This window comes from Ochotona princeps, chromosome 8 (assembly GCF_030435755.1).
Source record: "Ochotona princeps isolate mOchPri1 chromosome 8, mOchPri1.hap1, whole genome shotgun sequence".
Classification (NCBI taxonomy): Eukaryota; Metazoa; Chordata; class Mammalia; order Lagomorpha; family Ochotonidae; genus Ochotona; species Ochotona princeps.
This window is the reverse complement of record NC_080839.1, coordinates 13,035,979-13,052,414: the sequence shown is the minus strand read 5'-3', so window position 1 is coordinate 13,052,414 and position 16,436 is coordinate 13,035,979. Positions and strand designations below refer to the sequence as shown.

At 50.1% G+C, this 16,436-nt stretch overlaps 1 protein-coding gene across 6 annotated transcripts in view; it reads right to left on the bottom strand.

Annotated features, from left to right (window-relative positions):
* Positions 1–16,436, bottom strand: part of BCL2L11 (BCL2 like 11) — a 44,692-nt gene that overhangs the window by 26,889 nt on the left and 1,367 nt on the right. Inside the window, exons 1-3 of one of the 6 annotated variants that reach the window (XM_012928577.2) lie at positions 15,694–16,028; positions 14,785–14,924; positions 14,533–14,622 (exon numbers count right to left, since the gene is read on the bottom strand). In XM_012928577.2, the coding sequence (XP_012784031.2) occupies positions 14,533–14,622; positions 14,785–14,924; positions 15,694–15,986 (523 nt within the window). In that variant the 5' untranslated portion in view covers positions 15,987–16,028. Of the gene's footprint in view, positions 1–14,532; positions 14,925–15,060; positions 15,375–15,693; positions 16,034–16,436 lie in introns of those variants that run through there. The other 5 variants (XM_058667613.1, XM_058667610.1, XM_058667615.1 and 2 more) reach the window with 5 other exon arrangements.

The following is a 16,436-nucleotide window of genomic DNA, read 5'->3' as shown; positions in this document are numbered from 1 at the left end:
TACACTGACGGTGCTTGAACTGTGCACACTTCCTTCTGAGACTGCACCAGTTGACTTTGCTATTGACGCTTCTAAACACTGTTTACCCATACAGGAGGCCAGCCATGCCCAGGGGAAGGCTACCGGCACAAGTGTGCAGAGGGCAGGGTTGAAGGCCGCAGGTCAAGCTCCAGCCCCAACACTAGGCACAGCTGGGGTCTGACCTGCAAACCCAGAGCCTTGACACAAGCCTGGGTCTACAGGTATACCCTGTGCTTCAGCCATCAGTGATCTGCCTAGCCAGAGCGTGAATCTGTGAGCCAAAAATTGACAGACATCTTCCTCTGAGAAGCTGGTGATGCGCCTGGCCCTCACTCCTGTCTGATGGGTCATGGGGCCATGGCAAGCGACCAGAAAAAGAGCCACCCGGCATCTCCTACTTGGCACTTGCTCTCACCATCACTGCCTTGGCAAAGCACAACAGAACTCATGACCCACATGGGCCTGGTCCACAGAAGACAACTGGGAAAGCCCCAGGTGGATGTGGGTTTCCCAAAGCGTACTGGAGTAGCGACTCATTCAGCAAACACAGGGTAACACAAAGTTGTGGCCTTTTCCCCACCAGGACCAGCCCAGTCCGCCAGGCAGATGTCATACCGACTGCTGGTCTAGGTCACATGGGAAAAAAAAAGGAAAGAAGAAAAAGGCCAGCAAGAAAAAGCATCCAAAATCACTCACTCAGGAGTAAACCCAAACTAAAACCCAAATACTGTGCAATAGAACACTCCTCTCCACACTCATTCAATGAGCTATACCACCCGATTAAAAAAGAAATACAAAAAAATAAAGTCCCAAGACTCTGGATTGAAGGAAAAGCAGTTCAGTTCACATGCCAGGGCCATCCATCCTGGCTACAGTTCAGTTCCTGCCAGAGCACACAGGGTCACCTCCAGCAGTGGTCTCAGCTCCCACCGCCTTGACAGTGTGAAGGCAGCCTGGGGCGGGGCTTCCAATGCCTAGCCATGGTCCTTGTCACTCATGTGGGAGACCTGCATGGAGTCCCTGGCTCCTGGCTTCAGCCTGGCCTGGACCTACACTAAGAATACAATATCCCCTATTCAATTTGATGCACTTTCTTATTATTAGCTCTCCAAATCCTTTCATATCAACCTGCACTGTCGCTGACCACTCTGGTGATCTTTTCCAGTTAGCATGACATCAGGAGCATGTCTCCCAGGCCATTGTGGTTGTGACATCACAAGGGCGGTGGCACCAGAGTGTGAAAAGGATGCACAATAACCTAGATAACTTCCTGTCCCTGGTGAGTGCCCCTGCATGCATTTATGCTACCACTTTTTGCAAATGATCAGGGCCTGAGGGTGTGCGGCTCACACAGAGCGTACAGCCTGTGCAGCCTCAAGTCCCCAAGGTCGCCAAGGACAGACAAGCTGCCTATGTCCAAACTGTGATGAGGGTCTGTGCAGGCAAGAAGGCAGCCTGCGGCCAAACATCCCAACACAGTCCCATCCACTGCCCAAGGACACAGACTAGGAATGTCATCTCCTGAAGAATCCACGGAGAGCAAGGCTGGCCCAGCCAAGTATGACGATAGCACAACTTTGGCATGGGAGATGCAGCCAGGTGCAGGGAAAGGCCTGGGGCACCGTGTCCCAAAACCTGGGGTGTGCACAGACCTGGACACTACACAAGTGCTCCTATGGGTTACTTTTCTTTAAAGATTTATTTATTTGAAAGGCAGAGTGACACAGAAGAACGGAGGTCTTCCATCCACTGGTTCATTCCCCAAATGGTTGCAACAGCCAGAACAGAGCCAATCCAAAGCTAGGAACTAGGAGCTCTGGGTCTCCCGTGTATAGACAGAACACAGAGTTGGGCCATCTTCCACTACTTCCCCAGGCACATTAGTGGGAAATTGAATCAGAAGTGGAATAGCTAGACTGGAATCAGCATTCCTATGGGATGCTGGCATTGACAGGTGGTGGCTTAGCCTACTGTACCACGCTGTGGGTCATGAGATACAAATTCCTGTTGTTTAGAAAGCACCCAATCTATAGTGTTTATCAGGGGACTGGATGAATTGACCCATGCTGGTCACCCAGGTGGAGCTAGAGGAGACAGGGATTGGGGACCTCAGGACTTAAGGACCTCATCATCTGCAGGGCCCAGGCAGGAGCTACAGAACGATCACTGGGGAGCCCCCGAGAAGGAGCCCCAGGCAGACATTGAAGGCACGCCAAGGAAAGCCTGTTCTGCCCACTCCTCCGCTGGAGCGTACAAAGGGAAAGCCGAACAGCAGAATCCTACAGGCCAGAACTGCCCTACCTCAGCTGGACCGTAACAGAAACAGCCACACCACCCCTATGGCTGCCATGCCTCAGCAGGACTGGTGGAGGTGCGGCTTGCCCCGCCCAGCACTGCCCCATCTAGCAGCAGCAAGAGCCACTGAGACTCTACCAACAGCTGGTATTGGTGGAAGCAGTGGATGGAGGCCTTACAATAGGGGCAGGGGGTTAGTGCCAGAACTCCTCGGGCAGTGGTCTTCTATTGCCCACGGCAGAAGCAATGTGATTCCCCCTTTTGGGGGGTAGCAGTGAGCTAAGCCTTCACCCAACTGTGCAGTGGAAAGTGGACACAAGGCCCCAGCACCTTCACTGACAATGACGCTAGAAGCTACACCCACAGAGCCAGCACATGCTGGTGTGGGAGAGGGGGGCGACACCTGTTCTCCCCATCCTGGCCCCAGTAAATGCCAAGTCCCCAACTGCCATGGAAGGAGCACCCAGGACTTAACACCACTATGGAAGAACACAGGGCCAGCTGGCTCCTAGCTCCTCCCCTGGTGCTGACAGGTGGAAGTTTTGCATCCAGCCTATGGAAACCTGAAGATACAGGGCAGCCCTCTGTTAATTCCCCTTCCTGGGTGTTGGCAGCAGTCACACACGGCGGAGCGGTGAGCCAGCGCCCTGTTATCTGCAGGAGCCATTAGCAGGGCCAAAGAGGCTCATCCAGCAGGAGCAGGCAGGGTGAAAGAACACGAGTAGGTGGGCTCCATGGTAAGCACAGCAGAAATCACAGGGAAGGAGGAAGAAAGCAGTGCACAGGAGGTCAGGTGGCCAAGAATCTCGGCAGGGTAGACACAGCTGGGAGCAAGATGGAGTCTTGAAGACAGGCGAGTAGTAACACTGTACCCTGGGAGGGCCCTGGAGGAGTACCCCCCAGCTCTGCCCAGATCCACAGATTCTAGAAGCTGAGCATGCCTCAAGAAGGATAAACCCAGACCCTACTCCATGACCTAGTGGCTCAAATCCTCACTTTTCAAGTGCCTGGATCCCATATGCATGCCAGTGTTGTGTCCTAGCTGCTCCACTTCCCAACCGGCTCCCTGCTTGTGGTCTGGGAAAACAGCAGAGCGTGGCCCAAAGCCTTGGGACCCTGCACTCGTGTGCGAGACCCGGAAAAAGCTCAGTGGCTCCTGGCTTTGGATTGGCTCAGTTTTGGCTGTTGTGGCCAGTTGGGGAGTGAACCAGTGGATGGAAGATCTTTGTCTCTCCTTTTCTCTGTAAATCCGACTTTCCAACAAAAATAATCTTACAAAAAAAAAAAAAAAAAGATAAACCCAAAGAAATCCAAGGCCAGAGCAGACACAGTTAAGCCAGTTAAATTTCTAGAAACAAAGTCCAGAGAGCAGTGATGACATGTCCCAATTCCCATCAGAGTATAGACTGCTCCTCTCAAATCACGGCGGCCAGAAAGAAGAGGCACGGCTTCCCAAACACAGGGAGAAAGCTGCACGCTGCAGCCTCTCTCTGGTGTCAGGTCCCTTCTGGAATGGATTGGAAATAAAGGAGAAGAGCTAGGAGGAGTCTGTCGCTGGCAGAGCTGCTGCTGGAGAATGGAAACACACAGAGCAGGGGTGAACACGCCCAGTGAACCCATAACGTTTTAAGGCCCCCTGGAATGCTGAAGCAAAAACCACTGCACAAGCCGATGGGGACCCGACATGTGCACAGGTAAGTTAGCACAACCATACAAGAAAAAGGGACCTGGGCCAAGGGACCTCCACAGGAGCAACATTCTCACAACACAGTCACCAAGTCATAAAATGCTGATACCACTGACATCGACAGGTTGATAAGAGTGTTATATATGATGGTGCAATACCAACAAACCAACTGGCAACAAATCCAGATGCAACCCTGGATAATATTCAAGAAAATTTTTAGAAAGCACAGGAGGCATAATACAGTGGCAAGTTCGTGTAATACCCTGTGAATGTGTAAACACACCATTTAAGATAATTTTATGTCAATATATATTGTATAGAAAAAAAAAGCTATGGCTACAACATGCAAGCCTAGATGCAGAAAAGGAAAGGATAGATTTACTATATATGTATTAACACATTAATTTTAAAAATTTAGTTGTATCATCATCCGATACATTGCCTTTACAGCAACAACAAAAGGTCAGTGTAACACAATGAATCTCAATGCGCAGACCCCAACAGCAGCACCTCGGGAGGCAACCTAAGATAGACAAGAAGGGAGACACGGGCAAACCCACCCTGACAGTCGGGCTCTGAATACTCTGTTCTCACCAGACACGATGCAGAGGAAATGAACAACACAACTCCCTCGTGAGATCTACTGACACACACATGATTTCAATGCACACGCCCACCAGCAGCAGAACAAGCACACCATACCACATCTGAGCTACCAAACAAACCTCAACAAATGCAAAAGAACTGAAATTGCGGCATCTGCTCTCTGACCACCAGGGAATCCAACAAGAAAACAGTAACAGGAAGGCAAGAGGACAACGCGGGAACACCACGCTTCTAAGGAGCCCGGGGCGCCACACCATCTCTCAAAGGAAATGACAAAGAAAAACACACGACTTGGTGAAAACTCTATATGCCTAACCATGGGGCTGCAACAACAAGCACAACCGAAAAGGAAATCTCCATCCCTGAATGTTGTAACAGAGGAACACACGCAAGACACTATGTTAAAGTCCTAGCTCAAGAAACTGGAAAAGAACATAAAAATATGAGACAAGAGAGAAGTAAGACACAATGAAAACAGAAAATAGGAAAACAGTGGAATGCACACAGAGCTCCCACACAAAATTCTGTAAAACTGATGAACTTCTAAAAGACTCGTAGGATGAAACGAAGCGCAGCCACAACAGATGCCACGTCTATGTAAGGAATAACAGGGAAGGTAACAGATATTTTTCATATCCTTCAATTCAACAGGTTTGAAGAAATTCATCAATTCTTTGAAAATCACAAGCTACCAAGGTTCAATGAAGGTCAAATAGACATGCTTAACTTGTAACCTTTCAGTCTGGATGGTTTCACTACAGCATTCTACCAACCACTCAGAGAACCAACACCAACTTTACACAACCTCTTCTGAAGAACAGAAGGAAACTGTTGAGGCCAATGTTGAAATCTGACAGTCTTAAAAGGAAACAGTTACTTAGGCCCATGCACTGACAACAGAGTATCAGCAAACCCACTTAGTGTCTGTGCAGTTACACACCACAAAAGCAGGGATCACCCAAGCGGACTCATCAGTGCAATGGTCCACAGGCTGACATAAGGAAAATCTCATCACCCTATCAACAGGTACAGAATAAAGATGTGATAAAAACCTAACACTCACCCAACTCAGGGAAAACTCTCAGCAACCTAGGAACAAAGCACGACTTCACCTTTTTAAAGAGCACTTAGAAAATGCCCAGAGCTGACACCATAGATAATGAAGGAAGGCAGAAAGTCTTGGCCGCAAGATGAAAGAGGCACAAACACCTGCTTATACCACTCCCATTCGAGCTAGGAACTAGAAGTTGAACCCAGTGTAACAAGGTAAGAAGAAGATCAGGGAGGAATAAAGCTCCCTGTTTATAGATTTTATGACTACCTAGGCCTCTTGCAGAAATTAATGAATTCAGCAAGGCTGCACAAAACAAGATTAACACACTCATACAGTATTCTTCTATATACTAAAAATACGAAAACAAAGTGGCTCCTCCAGAGCCAGCATTGTGACATAGTGGTTAAAGCTGTCACCTACATGCTGGCATCTTACATGGGTGCCAGTTCACGTCCTGGCTGATCCACTTCCAATGCAGTTCCTTGTTACTGGCCTAGAAAAAGGTGGTCTAAAAGTTTCAACCTCTGCCACCCACGTGAGGGGGACCCAGATGAAGCTCCTGATTCTTTCCCTTTGCCTGGCCCAGCTTTGGCTCTTGTAACCATCTAGGGAGTAGACCAGCAAAGAGAAAATCTCTCTCTTTCTCTCTTTGTAACTTTGCCTGTCAAATGGATAAATAAGTCTTTAAAATAAATACAATACCACCAAGATGGACCAACTCTGTGGCACAGCTGGTAAGCTGCCACCTGCAATGCCACAGGTGTGATGATATGAGGCCTGACTGTATCACTTCCAATCCAGTTCCCAGCTAATACACCTGGGAAGCCAGTGAATGTGGCCCAAGTGCCTGGTCCCTGCTACACATATGGGAAACCTGGATGGAATTCCTGGTTCTTGGCTTATGGAAACTCGATCTCTCTTCTTGCCTTTCAAATAAATAAACTATATATATATATATATATTTATATTTATATATTTATATTTTAAATACTGCTCCAAGGTAATGCAAATACTGATGTTCCCTGCTTTACCATGGGGGGCCAGTAAATTCCCAGGAAGTTGAAAGTATTTTAAAATGCCTGTAAATACACCTACATACACCAGATATCCTGGCTGAGCCACAGGGCACCCTGGAGTGTCAGTCATTTCCCCAATGCTGGTGGGGCTGAGTGCAAGCTGTGGCTTTCACTGGCTAGCATCGTGAGAGGAGTGCATCCCCTAGGTGAGCCCTAGGAACAGCAAAATCCCACATTCAGAGTATGGTTCCCATTGTACATGTGTCCATTTTTTGCACCTTGGTAAAAGTTCAAAGATCACAAGTTGGAATCTTCCGCACACTTTGTGGTACAGAACAAAAATAACATCTGTACAACGTGCATGCCCCAAACAACCCCGCATTAACAAAGGAAAGCCAAGCAGGCCTGGACAGCTGCATGGAGACATGCACCTGTTAGTGGACTGGAAGGCTCAGCAGCATAAAGATGGCATCGATTCGGCCCAACCTATCTACAGGTTTAAGGAAACTCCTTTCAAAATCTCACAAAAGGGCTTTGTGGGCACAGACAAGCTTATTTCAAAGTTTCCATGACAAGGAACAGGACATGGACTGAAATGGTTTTGAATGCAAAGAATAAAGCCTGAGGAATCACTCTGCTCCACAAATTAAGATTATGTGGTGTGTCAGGGACCACAGGGGTCCAGGGAACACAACAGGGAACTCGGCCACAGAGCGTAAGCATGCAGAGTGAGTCTGGGGCACAAGCAAGATAGAGGGAAAGAACTTTTTCAACAAACAGTGCTACATAACTGGTATCCACAATCAAAAATCAGGAACTAAACAAACACTGGTCTAAATGTCACAACTTGCACATTCGTGAACACGAATCACAAATCTACATACAGTACTTTGAATACTTTCAGGAGCAAATCTTTGGAACCCACAACCAGGTGAAAGGGTTCAGAGAGTTCACCCTGAAAGCATGATCCATCAAAGAAAAAATAGAGAAGTGGGACCTGATTAAAATTGAAAACACTGGGAGACAGGCTTTCGCCTTGGTGGCTTAGACATCCGTGGTGCATAGTCACGGTGTCTGGGTTGGACACTGGCTCTGGTCCTGCTGCCAGCTTCCTGATCATGTGGACCACAGCAAGCAGCGGTGATGGTTCGAGCGATGAAGTCGCTCTCATTCACAGAGCCCTGGGTTGTGTCCCAAGCTCACAGCTTCGTCCTGGTTCAGTCCCAGCTGCTGCAGGCATTTAGAGATTGGGCTAGTGGACGGCAGCTATCCATCTCTCTCTCTCCCTGCTTCTCAACAAACAAATAAGCAAATAAACAAAATTGGATATTCTTGTTAAAACATTAAAAACTCTTGCTTTGTAAAGTCATGTTAAAATGAGACCTCTTAATCACGAGGAATGAAAAGGGCAAAAAGATAAGCAACAGATTGGAAAGCAAATATTTGCAAATAAATCTGCTATCAACAGTCCAGGCCTTGAACCTAGAATATTCAAGGAGCTCCTGCAATTTAGCAATAAAAACAAACCAAAAAAATGGGTTAAAAATCTGGGGCAGGCATTAGAACAGCGATCAAGCTTTTGTCTGGGACACCATATCCTGGATCCATATCCCAGATCAGAGCTCCTGGTTTGAACTGCAGCTTTCAAAAGCACTTCCTGCTGACACGCATCCTGGGAGGTAGCAGGTGACGGCTCAAGTATTTAGGTCCCTGCCACCCATGTGTGGGACTTGGATGAAGTTCTCTGGCTATTGGAGGTATCTGAGCAGTGAACCACAGGAGGCAAGATCTCTGTCTGCCTCTCAAATAAAAATAATTGGGGGAAAAAAAAACATCTAGAAATGAGTCAAAGACAAGAGGAGCCACTTCACTGAGGGCACACACAGATGCAAATAACCAGCCATGAGCTGAGTGATGCAAATGATAACTAGTCAGACAGGATCACACACCTGCCAGAACACTAAAATAAGAAACTGCTAACACCCAATGCTGGTGAGGATGTGGAGAAAGTGCACCTCTCCACATCACTGGTGGGAAGCTAAAATGGTCCAGACTTGCTGGGAACTGTTCAGATCCCACACTTGCACTTCAACGCACCTGCTGCTCAAAAAGAAAAACTATTCTCACAAAAGCTTGGGCAGGACTTCCCAGCAGCCACTGCCCTTCCAGGAAGCTCTTACCCTCAACCATGAGCATACGAGGTGAGGTGGGTGGGGAGGGAACCATGTGTGACGCCTGGTGCCGGCAGGGGGCCCAGCCTCTGTAGAAGCCTTGGTGTCCTTCATCTGTGGCCTGGTTATACTATTTGTGTGGTAATCCTCCTGGGCAATACCAGTCAGCCTGCAAAAAAAGCCTCACACCCGTGTGCAAGCGCACACACACACACACACACACACACCCCTCAAATGGGTCTCACAGAAACCGCACTGAGTGAATAAAGTTAGTTATATTCATGAGGGCACTTCCCCAGCGGCTGAGATGGACATGTTTGGGATGGCCACATTCTGTATGGGAATACCTGGGTTTGAGGTCTGGCTCTGCTCTGGATTCTAGCTTCTCGCTATTTCTGGGAGGCAAGCAATGATGGTACAAGTCCATGGGTTGTTGCCACCCACATGGGGGACTGAACCCGGGTAATGAGCTCCCTGCTTTGGGCTACTACCAACTTTGGTCATTGCAGGCACTGGGGGAGGAAGCCAGCCAGAAGGGCACTCTCTGCTGCTCAGAAAAATACATACATCGATAATTCTTCTTAAAAAGAAAGGAGCCTCTCTGTGTCTTACAGAGGCGATATAAGCAAAAGCAACAGTGAGGAGTCACTCGCCCTCCGTGAGGAAGGCTACCTGTGCCCACACACATGGGGAGGCCAAGATAGGATGCAGGAACAAAGGTGGTGTCTGGAAGGCACTGCTCACCCCAGATTTAGAGAACTTCAGTGCAGCCAAGAAGCCTGGACAGTTCAATGCTGGTTGATCGGAGAAATCAAAGGCAACATGTGCATGGCGTAGGCTGTTGCCTCTTGACCTGCACAAAGGGACATTCTGCCACCTGCCATGAGATGACTGAGCATGGGGACCTGACACTCGGTGAAAGCAGCTGGTCACGGACGCACTAGGGCTACATGAGTCCACATCAGTGGTAGTCTGTCCCCAGGGTCTGTGCAGAAGGGGACATGGGGACTGCTGTTCAACAGGCAGAGAGGAACCTTCAGACTTTTGAGATGAGATTAGCTCTGAATGTGGAGGGCAGAGATGGTCACACAACCGTGTGATGGTGCCCAACAGCCCCGAGCTGCACACACTTTGCGTCCTACAAGACGATCACCACAATAAAGAAAACCCTGACTGAATCTATATATTTAAAATGTGAGTGTTAACACATGACCCACGTGACAATGATGGAGACATGGTATGTTCCTGTCTTCTTTTAACACATTACATCTTTAAAATATTGTACATGCTGCTGTGAATGGTACATGTTGATTCTGACTGGTCTCACTTTGCAGGCATATGTGTGCAAGCGCGCACATACACACACACACAGAGCTTCCCTGAGCTGGACTTGTCCTACCACTCATACCTAACACCTTTACACCTGGATCCAGTGATTAAAAACATCGAGGGGGGCTAGACAGGGGACGGTTCTATCTTCTCTGCCCCCCACTAAACAACTGCTCTGTGCAAATGCCAAAAGGCAGAACCCCAAGAGCTTCCAACGGCCCCTGAGCCTCTCCACTCTGCACAGCACTCCCAAGATCCTACAGGACCTTGAACCTCCCATAGGGCAACCACAGGCTAAAGGAGGGCTCAGATCTGGCTCCACTACCAGGGAGGCTACAGAGGGTGCTGCGCGGCATGAAAGGTCACTAACTGCCACCTTCAAATCCCACTGTGACATGGAGCAAGTCAGTTTAAGTAACTGCCAGGGGCAGGCTGTGGCCCAGCCACCTACAACACCGGCATCTCCTATGAGTACTCATATGAATGCTGGCAGCTCTACCTTCAATCTAGCTCCCTGGTGATATGCCCAGGAAAAGCAGCTTAAGACAGTCTGAGTGTTTGGGCCCTTGTACCCATGTGGGAGACCCAGAAAAAGCTCCTGGCTCAGCTCTGGCCACCAGAGAATGGAAGCTCTCTCTCTCTGTAACTCAAACAAATAAATACATCTTTAAAAAATAATTTAAAAATAGAAGACACTTACTATGATCAAGTGCCTACCATAGCCTGGCCTTTGTCAAGTCTGACTTCCAGACATGCTGACCACACTTTGGGGTTGAACAGTGCCTGTCTTAAAGACACACACAGCGTCAAAACTCTCCCCAGGAAAGGCATAGAGCAAGCTGCCCCGTGCGGGCGATTCTCATAAAAATAACTGGTGTCACTGAGAGATTGTTTGTCAGGTTAATCCTCCCACAGGGTACGGAGACTAAAAACTGGGGAAAGTTTTGCCAAAGCTACAAGACCACTTATCTACCCACAGAACAAATACAACGGCCTTTCTACAGCTTTCAGAAAATGCTTTCTGTTTTTCACAACATTTTCAGAAAATGTTTTCAGAAAAACAGTCTTTCAGAAAAAAATGAAACACTGGAAGACGGCAGGAGGACACTGCTATCCAAGCACCCATCTGGCGGGTTAGGCTTTCTCGGAACAAAGGCGGCAGGCGCTTGCTGTCCTCCACCCCAAGCTTTCTTGGTGCAGGAAGGAGCCCCTGGCAAAGGGGAAACCTCACGCTAACCTCACACTGGGGTCCCAGGGGCTCCCACCAGCCATAAAGACTCCTTTGTGAAAACCGTAGTTGGCAATAAACTATCAAAAGCTTCATTGAAGATCTCAATGGATATGGTTGAGTCAGGAATAGTGCACTAGGACAGAGAGATAAGGGAACCACTTATCAACACTGCATAAAGGGGCTTTGGGCACTCGAGCTAAGTGTGCTGACAGCCAGGAAAAAAAGTGACAGAGTACAAAACCACCAAGTTTACTCTCTGCTTTAATAAACTCCCTGCATTTAATTCAGTCCTCTCTTCCACTAGTAATTACTCCACACGCACACACTCAACTCATCCTCCCCCAAAATACAGCTCCTAAGAATGCTACACTGGAAACTGAACTTGATACATCAAGCAAGCAAATTCCTTATAACTTTTGATGTAATCCTATGTATTAAACTCAGTTATCACATCAGTCTGCTCACAGGTGCTTCACACTACAAAAGAACATCTCAGGACATACTGCTATAGCTTCACAAATATAATCACTAAAGAACGTGATCTTACAGGCTTGTCACTTCAAGCAGGTGCTTTCCTTTCAACGAGCTTGCTAAATAGTACCTATCCTACAAAAATAGAGCGCTCACGCCTGTCTCTGGATGACAAAGTGCACGAGGGGTGGGTGTCTGACATACAGCCACTTGGGATGCCTGCCACTCATGTCCAAAGGTTCGAGTCCTGGCTCCACTCCTAACACCTGCTTCCTGCTAATGTACAGGTGATGGCACCAGCAGCTGGGCCTCTGCTACCCACATCTGAGATTTGGACTGAGCCTCCAGCTTTAGCACGGCCCTGCCTGGTCCCAAGGTCTCTAGGCCTTTCACATAAGCAAGAATGTGAACTCCACGATCACTCCTTTAGCAAGGAGGAAGTAGCAGTTTCCACAAAGTACCCACCATGTGCAGACTGCCGCACAAGCCCGCCATGTAGAACTACAACAGCTTCCAAAGTGTTCTCATACCACACATGCTCTCAAATACACACACACACAAAAGCCCATCCAACCTAGTAAGCAAGGATGCCTTGGGCTGGAAACACATGCTTCCCTTAGTGGCTAAGAGGCACCTGTTGCCCCATCTAAGTGCCTCAGTCTGATATTCGGCTCCTGACCCAGCTTCCTTCTGATGCAAATCCTGGGAGGCAGCGATGATAGTCCAAGTGACATGGAAGACCTTGACCATGTTCCTGGCTCCTGCCTTTGGCCTTGGTCTAGCCCTGGCCATTGCAGGCACATGGGTAGTAAACCAGAGACTGGGTGGGCTACATTTCAAATAATAACATCTATCTATCTCTAATTAATCTATCTATCTTCAAAAAGAGCACTGTAGGTAGGTTCACAATACACTAGACTGCTTACACAAGTAGAATGGCTGGAAGCACCAAGAACTTTGAAAATCAAAATGGGTCGGGAGTAGTAGAAATGGCCTAACTAAAATCAATCATGATACCAAAACTTCTCTCAGCACTCAAGAGGAGCTGCCCAGCCAATGTGTGCAGTTATTGGCAGTTCTGCCAGTTCTGCCTGTTATCTCCCCAGTGCGCTCAACCCCTGACAAGCAACAAACAAACCCTCCCGAGCTTCTTCCCAGCTCTATACTAACCTAGGGATAGGCTCGCCCCATCTGCTCTCCCCCTGTGAAGGGACTGAAGGCAGAGCTGAAGCCTGCTGCCAAGCCCAACACTGGTCACTGTGTTCCAGCATTCAGTGAGACAACTTTGCTTTCCTTGGTCTCTGTCTTGAGTAGCTCTATCCTGGACTTCTTAATCAACAGCACTACCAACTTCTAGTTCAAGTACGCAGGGCTGGCTAATCGGGATCGACTGCGTGATTTTTGGTGACCCCCCAACCAAGAGACAAACCTTGTCCATCAGAATGAACAGCGAGCTGAACCTCCCCTAGGTTACAACTGTTCAAAGTCACTCTCACAGGCTCGAGGTCAAGACGAGAGGTGCTTCGGCCTCACTTGGACAAGGTTTGCCAAGATCTAAATTAGCTCCTGATGCTTCAGGGTCAGCATCTCTGGCAGCAAAACCGCATTCCCCGATTACCTTGCCAACACTCCAAGACCACATGCCTCCACGGCCAGCATCAGGGGCAGAGCCAAGGAAAGGGCACACGCTTGCAAACTCGCCATGCCCTCTGCCAGCTTCGGACTCCTCGCTGACCCGACCTCTCTCTCTTAGCATCCCATTCGCTACTCCAGGTTCTAAGCCTCTCGCTATCTTTAACCCCTGAAATAAAAACTTACACACTCTCATGAGTACCAAACCCAACCCTCTCAAAGTTCTAGGCCCAGAGGGGCACCTGAATAGAAAATAAACCATTTTCATAGTTCTAGGTTGGTACTGCTTATGTAAATTCATTTCCTTTTTAAAATGTTGCTTTTGAAAGATGATCGACTAGAGGCACCTCCTTCCTAAGCTAGCTCCTGTAATGATCAGGTCCGTAGCAGGCAGGCCACCACTCACAGGTAAAGCGTGGTGGTTAACAGGTCATGTGTGTTAGCTGCATGAGGCAACGGACGCTCCAAGCTTCACACCCCGAAGGTGAGTACCTGAACCTCAACTCATTATAACACATAGTAGTGGGAAAAAATGTGCGTTTTGGCATTTTCCTTGACATATTCTCCATTTCCATCAAAACGTAAAAGAAACCAGTTAAAGGAACCTGTCACAGTCAAATGCTGCTACACCCAGCGGGCATTGGGCAGACCAGTTAACCCAGCCTGGGATGCTCAGATCAGATGCTGGGTTCAAATCCCTCCTTTGCCTCCCATTCCAGCTTCTTGCTAATGCACCTGCTCTGTGGCAGCAGGGAATGCCTCAACCACTTAGGTTCCTGTCACCCATGCGGGGAACTTCAATTCTTAAGTTTCTGGTTCCTGACTGACTTTGGCCTGACGCAAGCCACGCTGTTGTGAGGGGAGGGGAGTGTGTCAGCAGAGGGAAGATCTCTGTCTTTCAAAAAACCAAAAAAAAAAAATAATAATAATAATTTAAAATAAAGGCCACACCACACAGCCTTTACATAGATAATTCTAACAAGCACACACCAACTTGCTCCTGCCCGGGCATTGCTTACCCATTGCACTGAGATAGTGGTTGAAGGCCTGGCAAGGAGGACTTGGGGTTTGTGTTGATTTGTCACAACTCATGGGTGCCGGGCTCCTGTCTGTGTCAAAAGAGAAATAGCCACTGGAGGATCGAGACAGCAGGGAGGATCTTCTCATAAAGATGAAAAGCGGGGATCTGGTAGCAAACGGGCTGGGGCTGGCCGCTGGGGCCAGCGGGCCCTGCGGGCTGCCGTGTGGACAGCGGTCGCCTTCCGGATTACCTTCTGGTTCTGACTGCAGGGAGCTAGGGGCCCCAGGCCGGAGCTGATGGCGTGGCCTCTCGGAGGGCTGCAACTGTCCCCCTTCTCGGTCACACTCAGAACATACATCGGAAGGTTGCTTGGCCATTTGGTCTTTTTTTCTGCAAATAATAATAAAAGGCTCCAGTTATTTTTAGCAAAAATCATAGATACAATAATTTTCACCTTCCTCATTCAAAGTTGTTCTAAGTTTAAGTACTTTCAAATTAGGTCCTAGAGAAAGAAAAAAAAATGCACCCGGAGTATCAAACCTCCAATCATCTGGAGGGTGAGAGCGGGACTCAGTGCCCAACCACCAAATCCACCATCGGCAACAGTCCATCGCTTTCTCCGGGCGCGCACAGCGGCCACCTGTCTGAAGTCAGCTCTGCCCTGGCTCCTCGCAGCAGACAACCCAAACTCCCAGCGGGCTCCCCAAGTGGGCTCCGGTTTCCCGGGATCAGACGTCGCTGCAGCCCGGGGGCGGGCGCAAATGCAGCAGCGAGTGCAGGCGGCTGGCCGCCTTCCCTGCTCTGGCCCCATTGTTCGCCGAAAATGCTGAGGGCAGCAAGTCTGGAGAAGCTTTGGCAGCGGCCGTCAGTCGTAGTAAGTGCGTCACAATAGAGTTTGCAACTCGGAGCGCGGCTCGGCCGGGCTCCGGCGCTCTGCGGCCGCGGTGCTTTCCCGCTGCCCGCACCGAATCGGAGAGAACTTCTCCGGCTGTGCGGCCGTCCTGCAAGGCGCGCGTCTCGGAACGGACTCCCCCACTACCACCGCCACCACCGCTTCCCCGTCGGCGCCGTCCCCCGCACCCACGTCAAAAGTTGCTCAGCTCTCTTGGCAAACCAGGCAAGACTCCTCCAACTCCAAAAGCAAGCACACGAAACTCACGTCCGCCCCTTCCCTTCCGAGCGTGGCGTCCGTGACCGGGCCCCGCGGCGTCCGGCCCGCGCCCTTCGCCGCCTCGGCGCCCCCTGACCGTCCACGCGAAGGCAGTGCTGGAGACAAAGCCCGGGACTCGGGTTCAGAGCCGCCGGGGCAGTGCAGAGCTTGCAGCGCCTTCCCGCCTGTCCGCCCCCGCCGCCGCTGCGCTCCACCGGGTAGCCTAAGGCTCCGCGCGCCGAGCCTCCAGCCCGCGCCGCGCCTCCAGCCCGCGCAGCCCCGGCCGCCGCCGCCGGGAACATCCTCCGCCTCCTCCCGCTCCTCCCCTCGCGCACTGCGCCCGCCGCCGCCGGCACCGCCGACCTCCCCGTGCCGCTGGCGCCGGGTGCCCGCGCTCCCAATTGGCCCGTGTGCGATCGCTCGGCGCCATAGCCAATCGGCAGCGGCGGCGGAGGCGGCGCCTACGGGTCAGGCCGCCAAAGGCGAGGCGATTGTTGACAAACTCGCGTCCTGCTGCAGCTCCGGCAGCCGTGGCGGTAGCGACGGGGACAGCCTCGGTGGAGGCTTCGCGGGCTCGGCTATGCCGGCCTCCCCGCCGTGTCCCGTCCTCGTACCCGATCGGACACTGCGCGCGCGCCTCCACAGCTCCCGCTGCCCACCCCCACCCATGCTAATCACCTGAAAACAAAGCAGGACCCACAGGGCCGCGCTCACACCCCGTGCCCTGCCATCCGGCTTTGGATGAGGCCGAT